The sequence below is a fragment of the Aedes albopictus genome, chromosome 2, assembly GCF_035046485.1.
Source record: "Aedes albopictus strain Foshan chromosome 2, AalbF5, whole genome shotgun sequence".
Lineage (NCBI taxonomy): Eukaryota > Metazoa > Arthropoda > Insecta > Diptera > Culicidae > Aedes > Aedes albopictus.
Window position 1 is genome coordinate 469693502 of NC_085137.1, and position 17430 is coordinate 469710931.

Here is a 17430-nt window from a genome sequence, read left to right on the forward strand (position 1 = left end):
AGCTCTGCATGAATGCCTGAGAGAGACATGCCTGTAGAAACATTTTTAGATTCCTTGAGGAAAAAAGTGCTTGAAATTTGTTTGAACAGATCCCTAAGTGAATCCTGAAGATATCCGTAGATAAGCTTCTATAGATATCATTTTAAAAATATATATACAGAAATTGCAGACGAATCTTCTGCGGAATTCCCAAAGAAATTCCTCAATAAATTTCTTAGGATTATTTGTTCTTCTGGAAATACCTTTGGAGGATTTTTATAAAAATTTATAATGCAATTTCTGAAGGAATTAGTACACAAATATCTACAAACTACTACCTGGAGACACTTTCGTTGAAAATCCAGCAGAAATCCTGGAGTACTTCTTCAGAGAACCACTGAAGAAATATCTAAAAAAATCTGTTGAAGGGATCTTCGAAGGAATGCCAAGAAGAGACGGGAACCTTCCACAAATAATCATAGAAGAATTTCTAGCCTTTTTTTTAATTTCAAAATATGCATTCTTATTTCAACAGATATTGCATAGGAAATCTGAAGCAAATTCCCTGAAGCAATACAAAAACAAAGACTCTGAAAGAAACCCTGAAGAAAAGTCTGAATAAATTCTAAGCAATCCCTGCTGGAGGACATTCTCGAGAGTCCTGAACTACTAGAATCTATTGAGGATTTTCGTTAAGAATTTCCAAATGAATGTCTGAGAGATTCTATGTAGTTACACTCGAACAAACCTCTGAAGTAATTCCAGCAAAATTTTCTGAAAGAATTTCTTTAAAAATGTCGGAATTCATACGGGATAACCTTATAGGAATTTCTAAAAAAAACTCATAATCTCAATGAAAAATTTCTTCAAGAATTGCATCGTTCGAAGGAATCTTCGGAGAAATTCCTAGGTTTAAAAATTACTAGAAGAACGGGAGAGTTTCCAAAAAAAAACTGTTGATGGAAATTCTGATAAAATTTCGGGAGTCCTCAAAAATAATTGAAAAAATACATGCACGAATTTTTGTTCCATGACCCAAGGAATATTTCTGTAGGAATTCCTCAAAGATTTTCTGAAGATGTTTCCAATTCTCAATTAGGCGCAATATTGAAGTCACTTCCACGGGGACGTGCCAGTATAGGGGCACTGAAGTTTGGAAACCTTGAGTAACCAGCTTTGTATAGATTGATTTCGGACAGTTTCAGCTTACAAAATCAACCACCACCTTAAATCACAGCGAATGTATTTCTCCATTCAATCAACCTACATATTTTCAATCTCGATCTAATGCTTAAAACAACGCAAAATTGTTGGTTTTTATTCGGCCATCGAACACCGTAGTCAATGTCACCTGGCCGGTCCTCGTTTCTTCATAAATAAAATTAAAATTTAACACTAAACACTAGTTACGGGGTATTCTTCTTACACAGCTATTGCGGAACACAAAACGCGATCGATGTGTGCTTCCTTTTTTCAAACAGGTAGTTAGGGTAGTTTAGAGCAGTACGAAAGGTCGAAATTTGAGCAACTAACTTATGCGCGGAAGCGCCGCATAATGCAAGGCTTTTATTAGGGAAGGAGGTCGAAAACTTTCCGAACTGTTCGAAAGTTTTCGTTGTTTCATGAGAGAGAAACAAACGTCCACCACGGTGAAACGTTTCATTGGGGGCTATGGAGAACAAGCACAGCTCAGTAAGATTTCTTCACAGCCGATCGAAAAGTCGGCTCAGAAAGAAGAAAGAGAGCAAAGCGAGTTCGTCGCTTGAGCGGTTGTTGAAATCGTTTAAAAGATATGTGAGAGCAATGGGGAGAGTATTAAGCGGTCGGGAGCTTTCAAGCACAAAGCTTTCGAGTTTCGAACGGTTTCACTTCACCACCAAGTTAGTAATCAGTCAGTGGTGAGTTGAGTGTTCCGAAGAAAATTAATGTTTTGAAAGTCATGGTGGAAAAACTACTACATGAATATGCATTCTGTTTTTTTGTCTTTCTGGCCATTTGTCGTTTCTGCCATTCGAACAATTGTCATTTTGCCAAATATCATTCGGCCATCAGTGCGAAAACCTCTGGATTTCATGACACAATGATGCATAAATTGAGACATAGTTCCTCAGACATGTAAGTCCAAACACCATGGTTCATCGCACAGTAATCGCCTCCGGAACACCCCCAGTGGCGCGTTCGTTTCAATAAATTATTAAGCTATACTAAAAAGAAGGCGAAAAGGGAGAAGGTTTTCGGCGACACTCAGATAGGTATCCTCATGGGTCGCACCTGGCTACTGTGCACCATCGGTGTCCAACTGTTCATGGAAGAGGACCCACTGCCTCCTCCGCTATTCAGACCGATGCGGTCGATTTGCTCCGGCAGTTCCGGGGCTTCCTCCTCTCCGAAGAAGTCAATGATCGGATGGTAGTTGTAGTTGATCCGCTGGTGACCGTTGGTCGTGGCCGCCGTAGTGGTGGTCGTTGGAGGTGAGGTCACCGGGATGATGGAGGTCGGTTTGGAAGATTGCTGTTTGGGTCGAGGTTGATAGTGAGGCTTCTCCTTCTTGATCGCTGGAGTCTGTTGAGTGGTGGTGTATCGTTTTCGTTGCTTCTCGGTGGCTTGTGTCGGAGGGAGACGATCCTGTTTGTTTGGTGGCATCACCTGAACCTGGTTGATCCGGATATCCGTTTCAGCGATATTCTGATCCACGTTGATTTGCTTGCGGATGGGAAGTCGGTTCGGTGCTGGTTGAACTTGAGCAGTCCGCTTCAGAGTATTGCTGTTGGTAAAATGTGGACCTCGTTTGAATGGCGTGTAATGACTGACTTCGTTCGGAGGTGGGCTGAGGTAGGTGTCCAAAATCGGTGGCGGGATGAAGTGAGCCAGATTCTGCTTCTTCGGTGGTACGAGCTTCGGCCGTTCGTAGCGATTCTTCGTGAACTGATGTGGTGGAGGACTTGGCGGAATCAGAATTCCGTTATCATACTTTGGCGGTTTCATCCGCTGGAATCCGTTGGCGAAGTGATAGGCAATATTGTCTTCAACATTTTCTGGCTCATCATTATTATCAAACTTCAACGTACTGTACTGCGTATTCCGTATCACATTATTGGTAGCAGCAATGTTAGGATCCTCATAAGAGTCGCTCTTGGAATCGTACTCACTTACTCCTCCTCCACCGCCTCCACCACCTCCGCCGTTGAATGGTGGGAAAGCCTCTCGGTATCCATCGATGTGGCAAGAACAACATGTCGGCACTTTGAAAATGTCCACGTGAAGACCTCGGGCCGTGTCCCAGCTGAGCAATCGGTGGTAATTGTATATCTGAACACACCGGGAGCGGAAATTGTCGGTCAGGTAAGTGCAGCTATCCGATGGGGTTCTAGGAAGTAGGAAAAATGAGGCAATGTTAGATCTATTATTTTAAATGGATAACTCTGTTAATAAATGTGATTTTTCCTACATCTGTCTGGAAAATTCTGACTTTTAAGGTATAATTGAAATGGATGGCCTTTGAAACTTCGTCTCAACGAATGAATTCAAATAGGTTTTTTTTTCGGCAGACTGCCGGAACTTCGCCAACTTCGTTCGTGTTTGTTCCTCTTCAGTCCTTTTGGAAACTCCATTCATACCAAAACTCACCAAAAATTTGTTCTTTCCTTAAACTCTTTCTCTCTCTGGCCTGCCTTTTCCATTCTTTACCATCTTAAACCTTCCTTGACCCGTTCCTTGACTTGAATCTTATTCTTGAACCGCTTAAATATGCTGAAGCCCTGCACTCCTTCCCATAACGTTCTGAACCCTTCATAAGCAACAAGTTTACAACCAATTAAACAGCAAGTGCGGTGGGTCTATCACCAGCTTTTAAACAAATGCATAGACTAATACCTCCCCCAACTATTAACTCCATAATACTTTTGGAGGAACGTTAAGTCGGAGGCCTTTTGTTAAGGATGTGCTGTATTAAGAGCACGGTGGGCTTCGTGACTGAGTGACTAGCGGCGTCAGTCGTTTAGGTGTCTCGTAAGCCTCGAAGTGTGGGTTCGATTCCCGCTCCAGTCGGGGAAAACTTTTCGTCGAACGGAAAATTCTCCACTGGGCCACTGGGTGTTATATGTATATGTGTTGTCCGTTGTTATTATGTTAGTAATGTTCAGTCTGTAGAGACCGCAGGGTCGAAGACGGTGTAATTGTCTGTTTTTTTTTTAACAGTTTCTCATAGGCTACCCATCTCAGGTAACAATTTTATGCTATACAAACGTTTCTCCAACTTTTTTAATTCAGCCTTCATTTGAACAAAAGCTGAGCTTGAGCACAAGAGGTACAATCCTTTATTCAGCTCCTAAAGATCCAATGTTGGTGTTTTTATTCAACCTTTAGCTGATTTGAGGTTCATTGGAAGGCTGATTTAAGGCTTAAAATGCGCTTAATCAGTTATCAATTAAATTTATTAATTGTGTAAAAATGAAATGAAAACACTGCCGTGAACCTATTTTTACCATTAGCTGCGTCTATTTCTAGAAGAGATGTTTAGGAATGTATAAATTAATCTGTGGGAAAACTATGAATTGAACTCAGACATCCTGATTTATAGTCGCTCACCTTAGCCTCTACACCACACACAATTGTATACAAACCCTCGAAAACAAGAGCATTAATTGTTGTGCCTGAATAATCAAGAACATAAGTTGATCTAGGTCTGTATTGAGGCTGAAGAAGCGATGTGGACTCCATGAAAACCATGCTTGGGTTAGCTGTCAAAAATTAGTTGATTAAAGGTTGAACAACAGATGATTAATTCTGCATTGTTGGTGTATGTTTTAAAACTGGTTACCCAGATGATTAATATTTTATTCAACTTGATATTCAGCCATCTATGTAAGTAAAGGGTTTGAACAAGCCATACTTCAGACCAATATTCAGCTGTCATTGTGTTCAGCCATTGACAACACTAACCTGCTATTGTTCAGCTAATACTCTCACTGTTCAGCATTCATTGATGCTTGGGATTTTATGCGAGCGTGGCCGGAATGAATGCTTTTGGTGATATTGTTAAAGTAAACTCTCTAACTTCATTTCTATGATAAATGAGCTAGAGCTTGAGCTTGATTGACCGCCTTGCATTTTAAGTTTTGTTTGACTCTATCAGAGATTTTCATGACCAATTTATAAAACTTGCAATAAACCTTATTCATACATCAAAACCTCTTGATAACCTCTTTAAGAGCACCTGTCGGCAAAGTGGACCTCTCTTGAAGAGGTTTTGCAAACCGTCTTAAGAGTAACAATACAGCAAGCAATACAAGAGTAGCAGCAATTGAAACAATTTTATCTCAACTTACAATTATCGGCGCTGCTATCCTCGTTTGGTTTCAATCCTATTTAATACTTCTAATTAGCGTGCGATGTTCACTCCGCCTTCTCTAATCTTAATTTATTGTGTAATATTATTCATTGTAAAGAATGTGACAATGCTTGCGCACATTTAGAGTAATCTGCTACACCTGTAGCAGAAGGGGCGTTCTTGCAGGAATTTAGATTTTTTAGTTTATCAAATGCAATGTATTTGTTTTTGAGTTTAAGAATGTATTTCTTCGCCTAAACTTCACTAGATTTTTCTCCACGGTTACCATCAAGGACATCACCTGATATTCCTTTAGGGATTCTATCAGGATTTATTTTCCGGAATATTCATGGAATGAAGATTCTTGCAGGATTTCCGAGAACGATTTCAGCAAGAATTCCTCCAAATAGTTCCGCAGGTATTCCTTTAAAATGCATTCCTGTCCAAAAATGTCTGCGAAAAAATTCACCAAGAACTCCTCCAGAGATTTTTTCAAGAATCTTTCCAGCTATTTTTCTTGAGTCCTGAGTCTTGAGTCTTGAGGAGTTTTCAAAGAACTTTCTCAAAAGATTACCCTTGAAACTAATCCATGGATTTCTTGGGAAATCCCTCCTGAGTCTTCTTCCGGGATTCTTTGAGAAATTTTCTCAAAGATTTCAACAGTAGCTCATACAGGTATTTCGTGGATTTCATGCATATTACCAGAATTACTTACCTCCAGGAGTTTTTATTTGGGATTTCTGCTGGATTTTTCCAGAAATTTCTCTTGAAATTCTTGTGAGAATTTCTTCAATTTTTTTAGATATTCCTCAAAAAAAATCTTCAGAAGATACAATTTTCGGATTTATTTTTCACAGAGATTCAGAGATTATTCCAGAAACTGTTCTAGGGGTTATCTTTAGACATTCAGAAATTTTCCCAGAAACTTTTTCAACGTTTATCATTGGAATTTCTCCAGAGGTTCTTTCAGGTCATACACCATGTATCCAGGGTTTCTTTCCGGCATTTCTTTAACCTTCCAGGACGCGCGCCTTCAAGCAGCTGAAACTGCACCGCGCTCGTGCTGTATACGACGAGCGAGGTTTTTTGGTAGTGTTGTACTTTTTACAACGGCGCGCGCGCTGATGGATTAAAAATTCTTCTAGAAAAATCTCTACAGATTCCTCCAGTGTTTTTTTTTCAAAAATTTCATCGGTGATAATGCAGTACATTTTCAAAAAAAAAAAGATTCTCTCAGCAATTCCTGCATAAATAACTGCAGAATCTATTCTTTTGCATTTAAATGCTAAGGGTTCTCCAGTTCTTCCAGATTCTAAAAAAAACATTGTATTTTTTCAGAAATTGCTTCAAGAGTTTTTTTAGAGAGTTCCTCCGTGATTTTTTTTTTATTTCAGTAGGATTTCCATCACAAATTTTTCTTAGAAATTCTTTTTAAGTGTTCCTCCATAAGCGTGTGCAGGAGTTTTTTCTAAATATTTCTTCAGAAAATTTTCCACGTAGGGTAAGTGCTCCAATTATGGCTATAGTACCAATTATTCGCCATAGTTAATTTTTACCCTTTAACGATGTAAATCAACAAGACAAATTTTGAGAACAACAGATCACGTTCAGAAGAGATGATCGCACTCATTTAAACTCCGCATTTTGCTCAAATTATGGTAGAAATAAATAATTTTCCTTGAAATTTCAGCTTCCTTGCATACTTTTTCGCCATAGTGTACCAGTCATGGTGAGTCCCATAAGGAATGTATGCAAATAGTACGAAAAGGAACCGAAGTTAATAAATGTGGCCATAATTGGTACAGGGTTCCTATCATTGGCACACGATGTAATAAATACTAAAAGTAGTTTTGGCTTCGTTTCTATTTTTTTCCTGTAAAGTATGGAAACTAAGCTATCTTTTGACATATTGATGACATTCATTGATCTTCTCGTTAATTTTGTACAAATAGTTTTCCTTAGGTAGTGCCATAATTGGTACAGGCATCCCTATCCCTCAAATAATCATTGGGACTATCCTTCAGGAATTTCACCGATACATTTGTTTGTAATTTCTGCAGACATTTGTAAAAGATTTCCTATCAAAAATTCCTCTAGGGTTTCCTCCAAAAACCTCCCAAGAAATTGTTGAAGCAATTTTTCTTTAAAATCAGGTATTCTCCTAGGCATGCTTTAGAAATTTCTGTCCAAGAATCCCTCCAGAAAAAAATTGGAGAATTTTTGGTAGAAATCCCCAAAGGTATATTCTAATAATCCTAAAGAATTGGTTCAGAAATTCCCTCAGGGATTCTTCCAGTAATATTACCCGCCCAGTCAACCAGTGATCGTATAAGATGTTGAATAAGCTGTTAAAGTGGAGGCGATATGCGTACAATTTATATGCGCCTAAATGGAGACATGCACACATATGGCTTCCACTTTATATCTTATGCAACATCTTATACGATTACTGGTTATCAGGGTGGAGATATTTCTGAAGGAACCGCAGGAGCAATTTCTGAAATATAACGTAGTGGAAATTTCTATAGGAAAAAAATCGCAAGAAATTGTTGGAGGAACCCTTGCACTATAGGATATCAGGCGGACAAAAATCAGAAAAGTGACTTCCACTAATGCTTGTTCTGAAATTTTCTATCGCGATAACAAATATATAAACTGAGAGAAATCTAGAATTTCAAGTTTCTAGCTGATGTAGTTACAAAGATATTGAGTATCAAAGTAGAGTAAAGCTAAAAAATGTAATTTTCGCAAAAACAAACAACACATAATTTCAAATCGATATTTTCTAATTATTATCATCATTATCTATTGGTTTCAATACATCATTGGTAAAATAATGAAGCAAGCTTTCCAACAAACACTTGGTTCTGTGAAATAATTGAACCATTGTATGATAAAAAGGTACAAGAAGAAGTTGAAAAAGGCATGAGATTCAAATTTTGATAATCGGCATCTTTTTTTTTCCCAAACATTCCCAGGCTCAAAATCAGTTTATGGTCAAGCTTAAGGTCTACTCTAATGATTTTGTATGCGAAATGCTGCGTGAAATTGCGGTCTTGGGAGATTCAGCGTTTTTACGCACGAGACCGCCCGGGCGCACCCTTTGAGATTAAACAACGATTCTCAAACATTCTAAGCAAATTCACTTGGAATTCATTTTTGAAAGTAACTGTTGATCATTCTAAGCACAAAAAAAAACAAAACAAAAATTTAAAAAATAAAACAAATTTAAACTTTTTATATATTATCAGTTATTTGACCATATTGAAAATACGCCCTTTTCATGGTCGTGATGTTTAAAAATGTTCATAAACAATATATTTTAGTCGAACCAACTACAGAATACTAACAAATCCTCGAAAATATGACGAAAATATTTTTGTCCGCCTGCTTGTATGGGAATCCCCCATAGTGCCTTGAGAGAGCTTGAGCTTGAATGACCGCCCGTAGATCCTACTCCAGTATCGCCGGGCCAGCTACACTCACACAAGGAACCAATGAGATATCTGCCGGGGACTAGCAGGCATCTTCAGTGTGTGAGCGTTGGTGATCTTCTATTTTAGGCGACAATGGCGCCTGCCACGTCAGGTTCCAGGTCAATGTGGGGAAGGGTAAGGAATTGATGATTGCAATCGTTTGTATCCACATCTGGCCGAACATACACTGAGGCAAAAATACTTAGGAATTTCATAACTCGAAACTTACAAACGGGCGATTTGTCTATTTCAACACTCGCTTATTGACTTTATAGTTGTTGAACACGCGTTCCATAGCTACAACTTATGATTGATATAAGCGGCATGGTTGTGAAAAAATCATAATTAAAATCTATAAAAATTGTAACAGTGATGGTATGATTTCCAATAAGCTGCGTTTTAGACGAACATCCAGTACTCACAGAGCTGTTTTCGGAATTATCGGACATGGAATCAAATTATTCGAATTTCCCAAGTGTCGATAAACTCTTCGAAAATCAACGACAAATCTTGAAATACACGAAATAACACGATCGGCCTCTTAATCGATTTCCACGTTTTAATAAAAGTGAAAAGAAGCAAGTTTATTTGTTGAGTTTAAAGTGAAAAGAAGGAAGTTTTTTTCTCCACAAATTGCTGGGCATGCAAACTTGCATCCATGAATGAATGTGCACTCGCTTCTTGTATTTTTATTTCAAGTGATCCATCGATCGTTTTACTTACGCGGTAATTCAAGAAACATGACATGGCATGATTGAACAAAATTAATTCACCAAAAAAACCATAAAATAGAAATACGAATATTATTCCACTTGCGGCATGATATTCATAATTGTTAATATTGATTTCCATAAGTTTTCGAAGTTGAATCCAATAAGAGCAAACGTACGATAGTTATAATTTTGATCCAACGATATTCATAAGAGAAACTTAAGATATCGTTAAGCGGCTTGATATTGATCTTCCCCTTCTAAATCATAAGCGAAATGTATGTCTTTCAACAATAATCGTAGTGTCGCCAAATCATAAGGGGTTCTAATGTTCTTCCTAAGTATTTTTGCCTCAGTGTACCTCTACGCCAGCACAAATTCATGCGGATGTTGGAGTGTTGGTGGGAATTGGTTGGTAGAAGGTTCACACATTGGTGTGTGGATACCACGCGTGTGTTTTTATTATTTTGAAGATGTGCGGCACAGTTCGCTTGATTGCATAACTTGTAGGCGTTTTCTAATAGGGTTGAGACACTGTGCTGTAAAAGCATGGAAGGAAGGGAAACGGTTTTTTCAACCCGTTTCTGTTCTAGCGATGGCTATGAACATGTTAATATACATGAGTAGTATATGTAGAGAGCAGAGAGATAGTATATGGAAAGATACAAAGTAGGAGGAAAGGGACGGGCCAGGGTACAGGCTTGTCCGCACTGAGCGCATGAAAATTCTGCTCTTTTGATTTACACCACCAAAACCATTGTATTTATGTAATATTTCTATCTTACTTGATAGAAGGATGTTTGAATATCCAAAATGTCATTTCAAACTGTCAAAAAATCGCACCGCAGTGCCGCACTGAGCGTGCAAAGAGAAAATCACTGGGGTGAATTCACCCGGGTGAAATTCTCTTTGCGCGCACAGTGTGACACTGCGGTGCAATTTTTTGACAGTTCCAAATGACATTTAGGATATTTCAACATCCTTCTATCAGATAAGGTAGGAAGATTGTATTGATACGATGGTTTTGGTGGTGTAAATCAAAAGAGCAGAATTTTCATGCGCTGAGTGCGGACAAGCCTGGCCAGGGATTGAACCCGGGACCTTCTGCATATAAATCAGAACCGGTAGCCACTAGACCACCAAGCCCGTCTGGAGGAACCCTTGAGAGAGTTTCCAAAAGAATCTTTGTAGGATTTTTGAAAAAAAAATAGAGGAGTTTCCGAAAAACTCCATCGGTAAACATTTGTAGAAATTTTTTGTGAAAATTTTGAAGAAATCCTCAAAATTCTGAAGAAGTCTCTGGAGATATTTTGGAAGGAGTTTCAAAAGGAAAACAAGCAAAAACTTCTGAAAGTATATCTGTGGGAATTGCTGAAGTCAGAATAATTTTTGCAGGAATTTCATAAATAATTCTCAGAAGATCTGAATAAATTTCAAAATAGTTCTTGGAAAAACTCCAGGAGGATTACCGGAAAAAATACCCAAAGAAACTGCACGAAAAACACTTGGTGGAATTCCTAGCAAGTGTTCCCAACCAACAAGAATTCTTTGAGAAATTTGAGGAGAAATGCTTGAGGGAATAGAAATTCTAAAGAAAATGTTGGAGGAGTTTTTGAACGAACACTTGATAGATTACGGGATGAATGACCCATAAAAGGTTAATATCCCTGTTAATAAACAAACAACAACAACAACTTGGTAAATTTAAGGCCTACTTCCTGAAATAACTTGTGAAGGAATGCATGAAGCAATTTTGCAAGAAATCTTAAGTAAATTTCTTCAAGAACTACTCAAACAAACATATGGAGGAAACTTATATAGAATTTTTGAAGGAATCTCCAGGGAGCTATGTAAAGGAATCCCAGGAAAAAATTCTGGAGAAAACTTTAAATGAATGTCTGAAGGGTTCTGTGGAAGTTTTTTTTTTAATTCTTGGAAGAACCTCTTTAAGAATTTCGGAAGGAATAACTTAAGCATTTCTGGAGAAACTCATGGAGAAATTTCTCATGCAAGACTCAAAAAAAAAAATCCTTTGAGAAATTTCTAGTGAAATATCATTTGGATTAACGTATAATGCTGGCATTTGAGCTCATAAAAACCTTTTAAATCACATAGAGTAGGATATGACCATCATCGCAAAGCACGTTTGAATTTTGGAGCCTATAAGGAGAAACAGCCAAAACGAACCCCGAATCAGGCCTAGACAACTGAAGAAAAGGTGCGTCCATACTTTCTGGGACAGTCTATATAGAGTTTCTGTTGGTTCCATCTAGGATGTTTATCAAGTTGCTCAATATAGCAGATCTAAAGGATAAGATTTTTGATTTTGTTTTTCGTTGTTTCATAAAGGTGTAAACAACCTAAATTCACAGTTTTCATTTGTGTTTGCTTCAGGAAACAAGAATACACGTTCATCCTTGGTTGAACACTTGTTATTTGATGGCTAGTACATGCTCAAAACAGGTAACGGGTTGCTAACAAGCGCTTCCTCACACTTTCAACGAACTTCAATGAGCCGGATACGTTTACCAATTATATTCAATCGAGAGACTTGAACAAACGCTCAGTCCACGTTGTCAATCCCTGAAGTTCCGCATTCCATTTGGACCATCGACCCCTTAGGCAAAAAATTACCCTTTCTTCACAAGTTAAAAAGTTCAAACTTACGTGCACTTTTCCAGCCGCAGCGTTTGCGTGTGCTCTCCGGTGTTTACGATGTACTTCCACTCGCCGGTAGCGGAACGAGCCTTCTGCGGTCGCGCGTAGCGAATAATGCTCGGACACATGCCACCGCCGGACTTGGACGGATCATCCGAACGTTTCCTAAAATAGGGTTCGAGGGAAATTACCATATTCAGTAGTCAAAATTTGGCGATATCTAGGAAATTGGTCTCACGTCAGTTTGGTGTTGATCCCCGCTTCGATGTCCTCCGGTTCGAAGGCATTCTTGTCGAACTCGTTACTCTTGTCGATGTACTCCGCCAGCAGGGCTCCCATGGCTCGCCGGTGCCGGTTGATGCTGTTCATAATCTGAGGCCTGTGGGAGAAAATCGAGCAAAAAAAAATTGGAGCACGTGAATTTCCAGTAACACATTAAATCAATTATTGTTTACGCGCGCGCGTTGATGATAGTTGTACTCCACACACGTGAGTACGAAGAAGCCACAGAGGGAAAGTTCTCGAAATACACATGTAAATTCGCCGGATGGATCACGCAATATCGCGATTCTCAAGCGATACGAGCCGACCGACTGGCGGACGGACGTCAACTCAGTGCGAAAATTCAATAAATAGAAAATTGATCAATTAATGTTACAATGTAGCATCACTGCATTGCAACCGATGCGCGTCATAGTACATCCTCTATTGATTAGGCAAGCTGGGAGGTGTGTGAATCTATCTATACCTGGGGAGTTGATATGAAATGCGCCGTTTTTAGGGGCTGCTTCAACGGAAAGAGATGATTTTTCAGTTCGAATCGGATAATTGCAAAGAGTACTGAACAAGTGGAGTCTTGAAATCCGTTGTTCAAACTAATATTTTTCTAAGGCAATTTTTAAAGAATTCTTTCGGCAATGCCTTTGTGAATTCCTCCACTAATGAATTTAAAATTTGTTCGTCAATTTCTTTGAGATTTTTACAACCTTTGTCGGCAACTCTTTCAGAACTCCTTCGCCAATTTACTTGGGAATTTGGTTTGTAATTGCTTCGGTGTCTTTATGTTTATTCCTTTGACAAAAAATGGGAATATCTTCGGTAGTTTAATTGGAATTAGTTTAGAATTTCTTTAGAATTACATTCTATGGAAATTTTTGTGTGTGAAGAACTTTCAAGGAATGGAAATTTCGTCGGCAATTTCTTAGATAACATTTTCATTGAAAAATCATGCAAAAATTGTTTGTATACATTAACTTTTCCTCCGAAAATTGCCATTCCTATGGCAATTTTTTTTTTGGAAAGTGGTTTGGAAAATTCATTAAAAAAATGTTGTTGTTGTTCATGCAATGGAAAATCCTTCATCGACTTGTTCATCAATTCCTAATAATTTGGTTCAAGATAACCATAAGCAGCTTCCACGGCAAAATTATTAGAAATTCTATTCCCCATCGATTTGAAAATTTGAAGGCAACTGCGCTAGGAATTCTTCTACAACTCTTTCCAAATATTCATTAGAAATTCCTTTGACAGTTTCTTTGTGAATTCATTCGGTCATTCCTATAGGTATTTCTTGCACAGTTGCATTGGAAATACTGAAATTTCTAATCGGGATTGGTGAAGAAATGTTAAAACAAATTATTTCCAGAAGGAATTTACAACGGGATTGCGATTTCCAAAAGAATAGCCAAAGAAATCTGAAAATGGAATTTACATATAAATTTCCAAAGATATTCTTGTAGGAACTGTCACAGAAAAAATCAGAAGAAATTCGAAAAACTGCCTGAGAAATTCTCAATGCAACTGCCGAGCAGGGATGCCATATATACAGATTTATCTGTGTTACACAGATTTTTGAGCATCCGTACATGATTCGTTTTATATGAAATACAGATTCTTTGAACTAGAGGGGTTGTTTTATTTTTGTATGGGATTCAGATTTTTCACCCAAATTTTATATGGGATACAGATTTTTGAAAAGAGGAATACGTATTTTTCAAAAAATCATCTGGCATCCCTGCTGCCGAGTTTCCATAGAAATTTCCGAAGAAATCGTCAAAGTTATTTTCTGAAGGAATACTTACCAGAGTTCCTTCTAAACATGTTTACTGTGCAAGAGTGAAACGATTCACTCTTAAGCAAGTTATACCATAAGAAACTGTTGAAATTTCTGAAGATTCTACCAAAAAATACGTGAATGAATGTCGGAAAGGATTTCCAAAGAATAGTCCGAGGAATTTAAAAGTAATTTGCGAACGAGTTTTCAGAGACAATGCCAGAGAAATTCCCAAAGATATTACCGAAGGATCCCTCAAAGCGAAAATTGTAGGCATTTCCGAAAGAATAATCCACGAAACCGGCTGATTAATTTACAGAAATATTTTCGCAGGAATTGCCAAAAGAATCTTGAAAGAATTGCCGTTGCCGAAGTATTTTTTCAAGAAAATCCCGAAAAAAACTTGAAGATTTTGCCTGACAAATTTTCAAAGGATTTTTTGATAAAATTCCTAAAGAAAGTTTCGAAGTACGGTAGAAAGACATTGCTGAGGACATTTTGAAAAAATCTGTCGCGGCAGAATTTGAAGAATTCACAAAGAAATTGTCGAAAAGGAATTCACAAAAAACATGTAAATTCCTTCTGCAAAAAATTTTTAAAAGTAAGAATTCCACTGATGTGGAAATTCCTAAAGGATTTACAAAAAAAAAATCCTGCCAAATTTTCAGAAAAAATCATCAAAGTATTGCCAAATTAATTATTAAAACCGGCATTGGCAAGGGCATTGCTGGATAATTTTAAAAAATTAAATGGCCAAAACGATTGCAAAACTACCAAAAAAAACTGCTGAACCAATTAAAAAAAAATGATTGAGAAATACAAAAAAAAATAACAGAAAACTACCGTAGGAGGTTTGCTGATGAAATGTCTAGTAAAAATTGCCAAGTTTACTCTTGAAGGAACATTCCAAACGAATTATCAAATATTTTTATAAAGAATGTGCCAAAATTTTTTTTGAGGAAATTTCCTAAGAAACTTTTGAAGGAGTTCCAAAGGAAATGTCGAAGAAATTTCGTGAAGGAATTTCCAAAGAAATTGCCGGATGAATTCTCAAATAAATTTCCGAACAAATTAAAAAAAAAAAACATCCCCGTGATGAACTAGCTTGGGGCTGAAACTCTTGTTAATGCAGATAAAAAACCCAAAGAAATTTCCGAGAAAACTACCAAAAGAGTTACTGTAAAACATGAATTTTCGAAGAAATGTTAAACATGTTAAGTCATTGCGATTTCCAAAAGAATAGCCAGAGGAGTCTCAGAATGGAATTATCATATCAATTTCTTATAGAAAATGTCACAGAAAAAGTCCGAAAACAATTCCGAAAACTGCCTGTTCAATTCCCAATGGAATTGCCCGGGGAGTTTTCATAAAAATTTCCGAAAATAATGACAACGATATTGCTGAAGGAATGCCTATGATATTTACCCACAAACATTTAATCTGTACAAGAATGGAACAAACCACACTCAAGCAAACTATGTATAGCATAAAAACTGGTATTAAGCTAGTTCTTGAGTTGCCAAAGCAATTCTTAAAGGAAAATCGGAAAAAGATTCCAATAGTGTTTAACAAAGAAATTGCAATAAAAGTTTTCGCAAGCATTCACAAGAAAATTTTAGAAGGTCTTCCCAAGGAATACGCTGAAAGAATTTCGAAAAGGTTTCCCAAAAGAAATTGCTAAATGAATTTAAAAGTAAATTTCAAACGGGTCTTCAACAAAAATGAGAGAAAAAATCGTAAAGGAATTACCGATGAACTCCGCATAAATATAACGGAAGGTATTTCCGTAAAAAAAGTCGGCTAAATAATTTCTTAAACTATTTCCGAACGAATTGACAAAACAATTCTGAAAATATTGGCAACGATTAGTTTTAAAGGAATCCTAAAAAAAAACTCAAAGATATTTGTCTGAGAAACTTTTAAAGGAGTTGTCGTTAAAATTTCATCAGGGAGATTTTGAAGGAATTTCGGAAGTAATGGCCAAGGAAATTTTCAAAAAAAAAAGATCATCACTAAAGAATTTACATAGAAATTGTCTGAGGAACTCGTGGGAATTACAGAAAAAAATTACAAAACAAAAAATGTGAAAATTTCGTCGGCAAGGAATTTTTAAAGGGATTACCAAAAGATACCTCAAGGAAATTGAGGACAGGATTCCGGAAGGCATTGATGTAGAAATCCCCAAAGGATTTACAGAAAATATTTCAGAAAAAACAAAAACAAATTTGCAAAGAAACTCCCAAAATATTTTTCTAAATAATTACTGAAGGTATTGAGAAATTTCAAAAGCGATTGGTAAAAAAAACAGTAGCAACTTCAGGGATTTTTGTGTACTAATACCCTCATATATTGTTCAAGAAATTCTTCTAAGAATTCCTCAAGAGGTATCTTCAGGATCTCCAGGAGTTTCTCCAAGGATTCTTTCAAAAAATCCACCAGGAATCCCTAAGAATTTTATTGAGAGATTTCTTCGAGAACTTCACCAGTACATTTGTCTGCTATTTCTGCAGACATTTTAAGAGATACCTTCTGAGGATTTCTCTAGGAATCTCCAAAAAAATTCAAGCTATTTTTCCGGTGTTTTTCTTCTAGAAGTTTCCCGTGATTTTGATAATAAAGATTTTAAAGTGTTTCTTCAAGTATTATTCCAGGCATGCATTCAAGAATTTCTCCAATGATAATTCCAGAAATTGCTTTAAGAAATTTTGTCCAGAAAACACTCCAGAAATTCATTAAAAATTTCCTCCAGGAATCTCTGTCGGACCATTCTCTTGGGATTTGTTCAGAAATTTTTCATTTCTTTAGTTGATAATAATTTTAGAATTTTTTGTGAATTTTTTGGAAAAAAAAAACTTAGAAAAATTATGACAAGGCATATCTGAAACAATTTCATCAGAAATCTCTGACGAAATTCCATGAGATATATCTTACGGAACCGTAGGAGCAATTTAACAAACATCATTGTGGAAATTTCTGCAGGCATCTTTGAAGAAATATCTCAAGTTTTTGGAGGAACTTTTAGAAGAATCTCCGAATGAATCTCTTTAGGATTTTTAAGAAAACTTTGAGAAAAATTTCTGAACAACTTCATGAAAGACCTTGTAAACACATCCTGAATTTCTGGAATTTCTGAAGAAATCTCTTAACAATTATGAAGACGTAGGTATTTTTGAAGGAATTAAAGAAGGAATCAAAGCAGGTATTTCTGAAAGAATTTCTGGAGCA

General features: G+C 37.0%; 1 protein-coding gene across 1 annotated transcript in view; it reads right to left on the minus strand.

The window, feature by feature from the left end:
• Nucleotides 1-1070: 1070 nt before the first annotated feature.
• Nucleotides 1071-17430, minus strand: part of LOC109418097 (neurotrophin 1) — a 113636-nt gene continuing 97276 nt past the window's right edge. The window contains exons 4-6 of the mRNA XM_029870882.2: nt 12391-12531; nt 12162-12317; nt 1071-3346 (exon numbers count right to left, since the gene is read on the minus strand). Of these exons, the coding sequence (XP_029726742.1) occupies nt 2224-3346; nt 12162-12317; nt 12391-12531 (1420 nt within the window). The 3' untranslated portion in view covers nt 1071-2223. The remainder of the gene's footprint in view (nt 3347-12161; nt 12318-12390; nt 12532-17430) is intronic.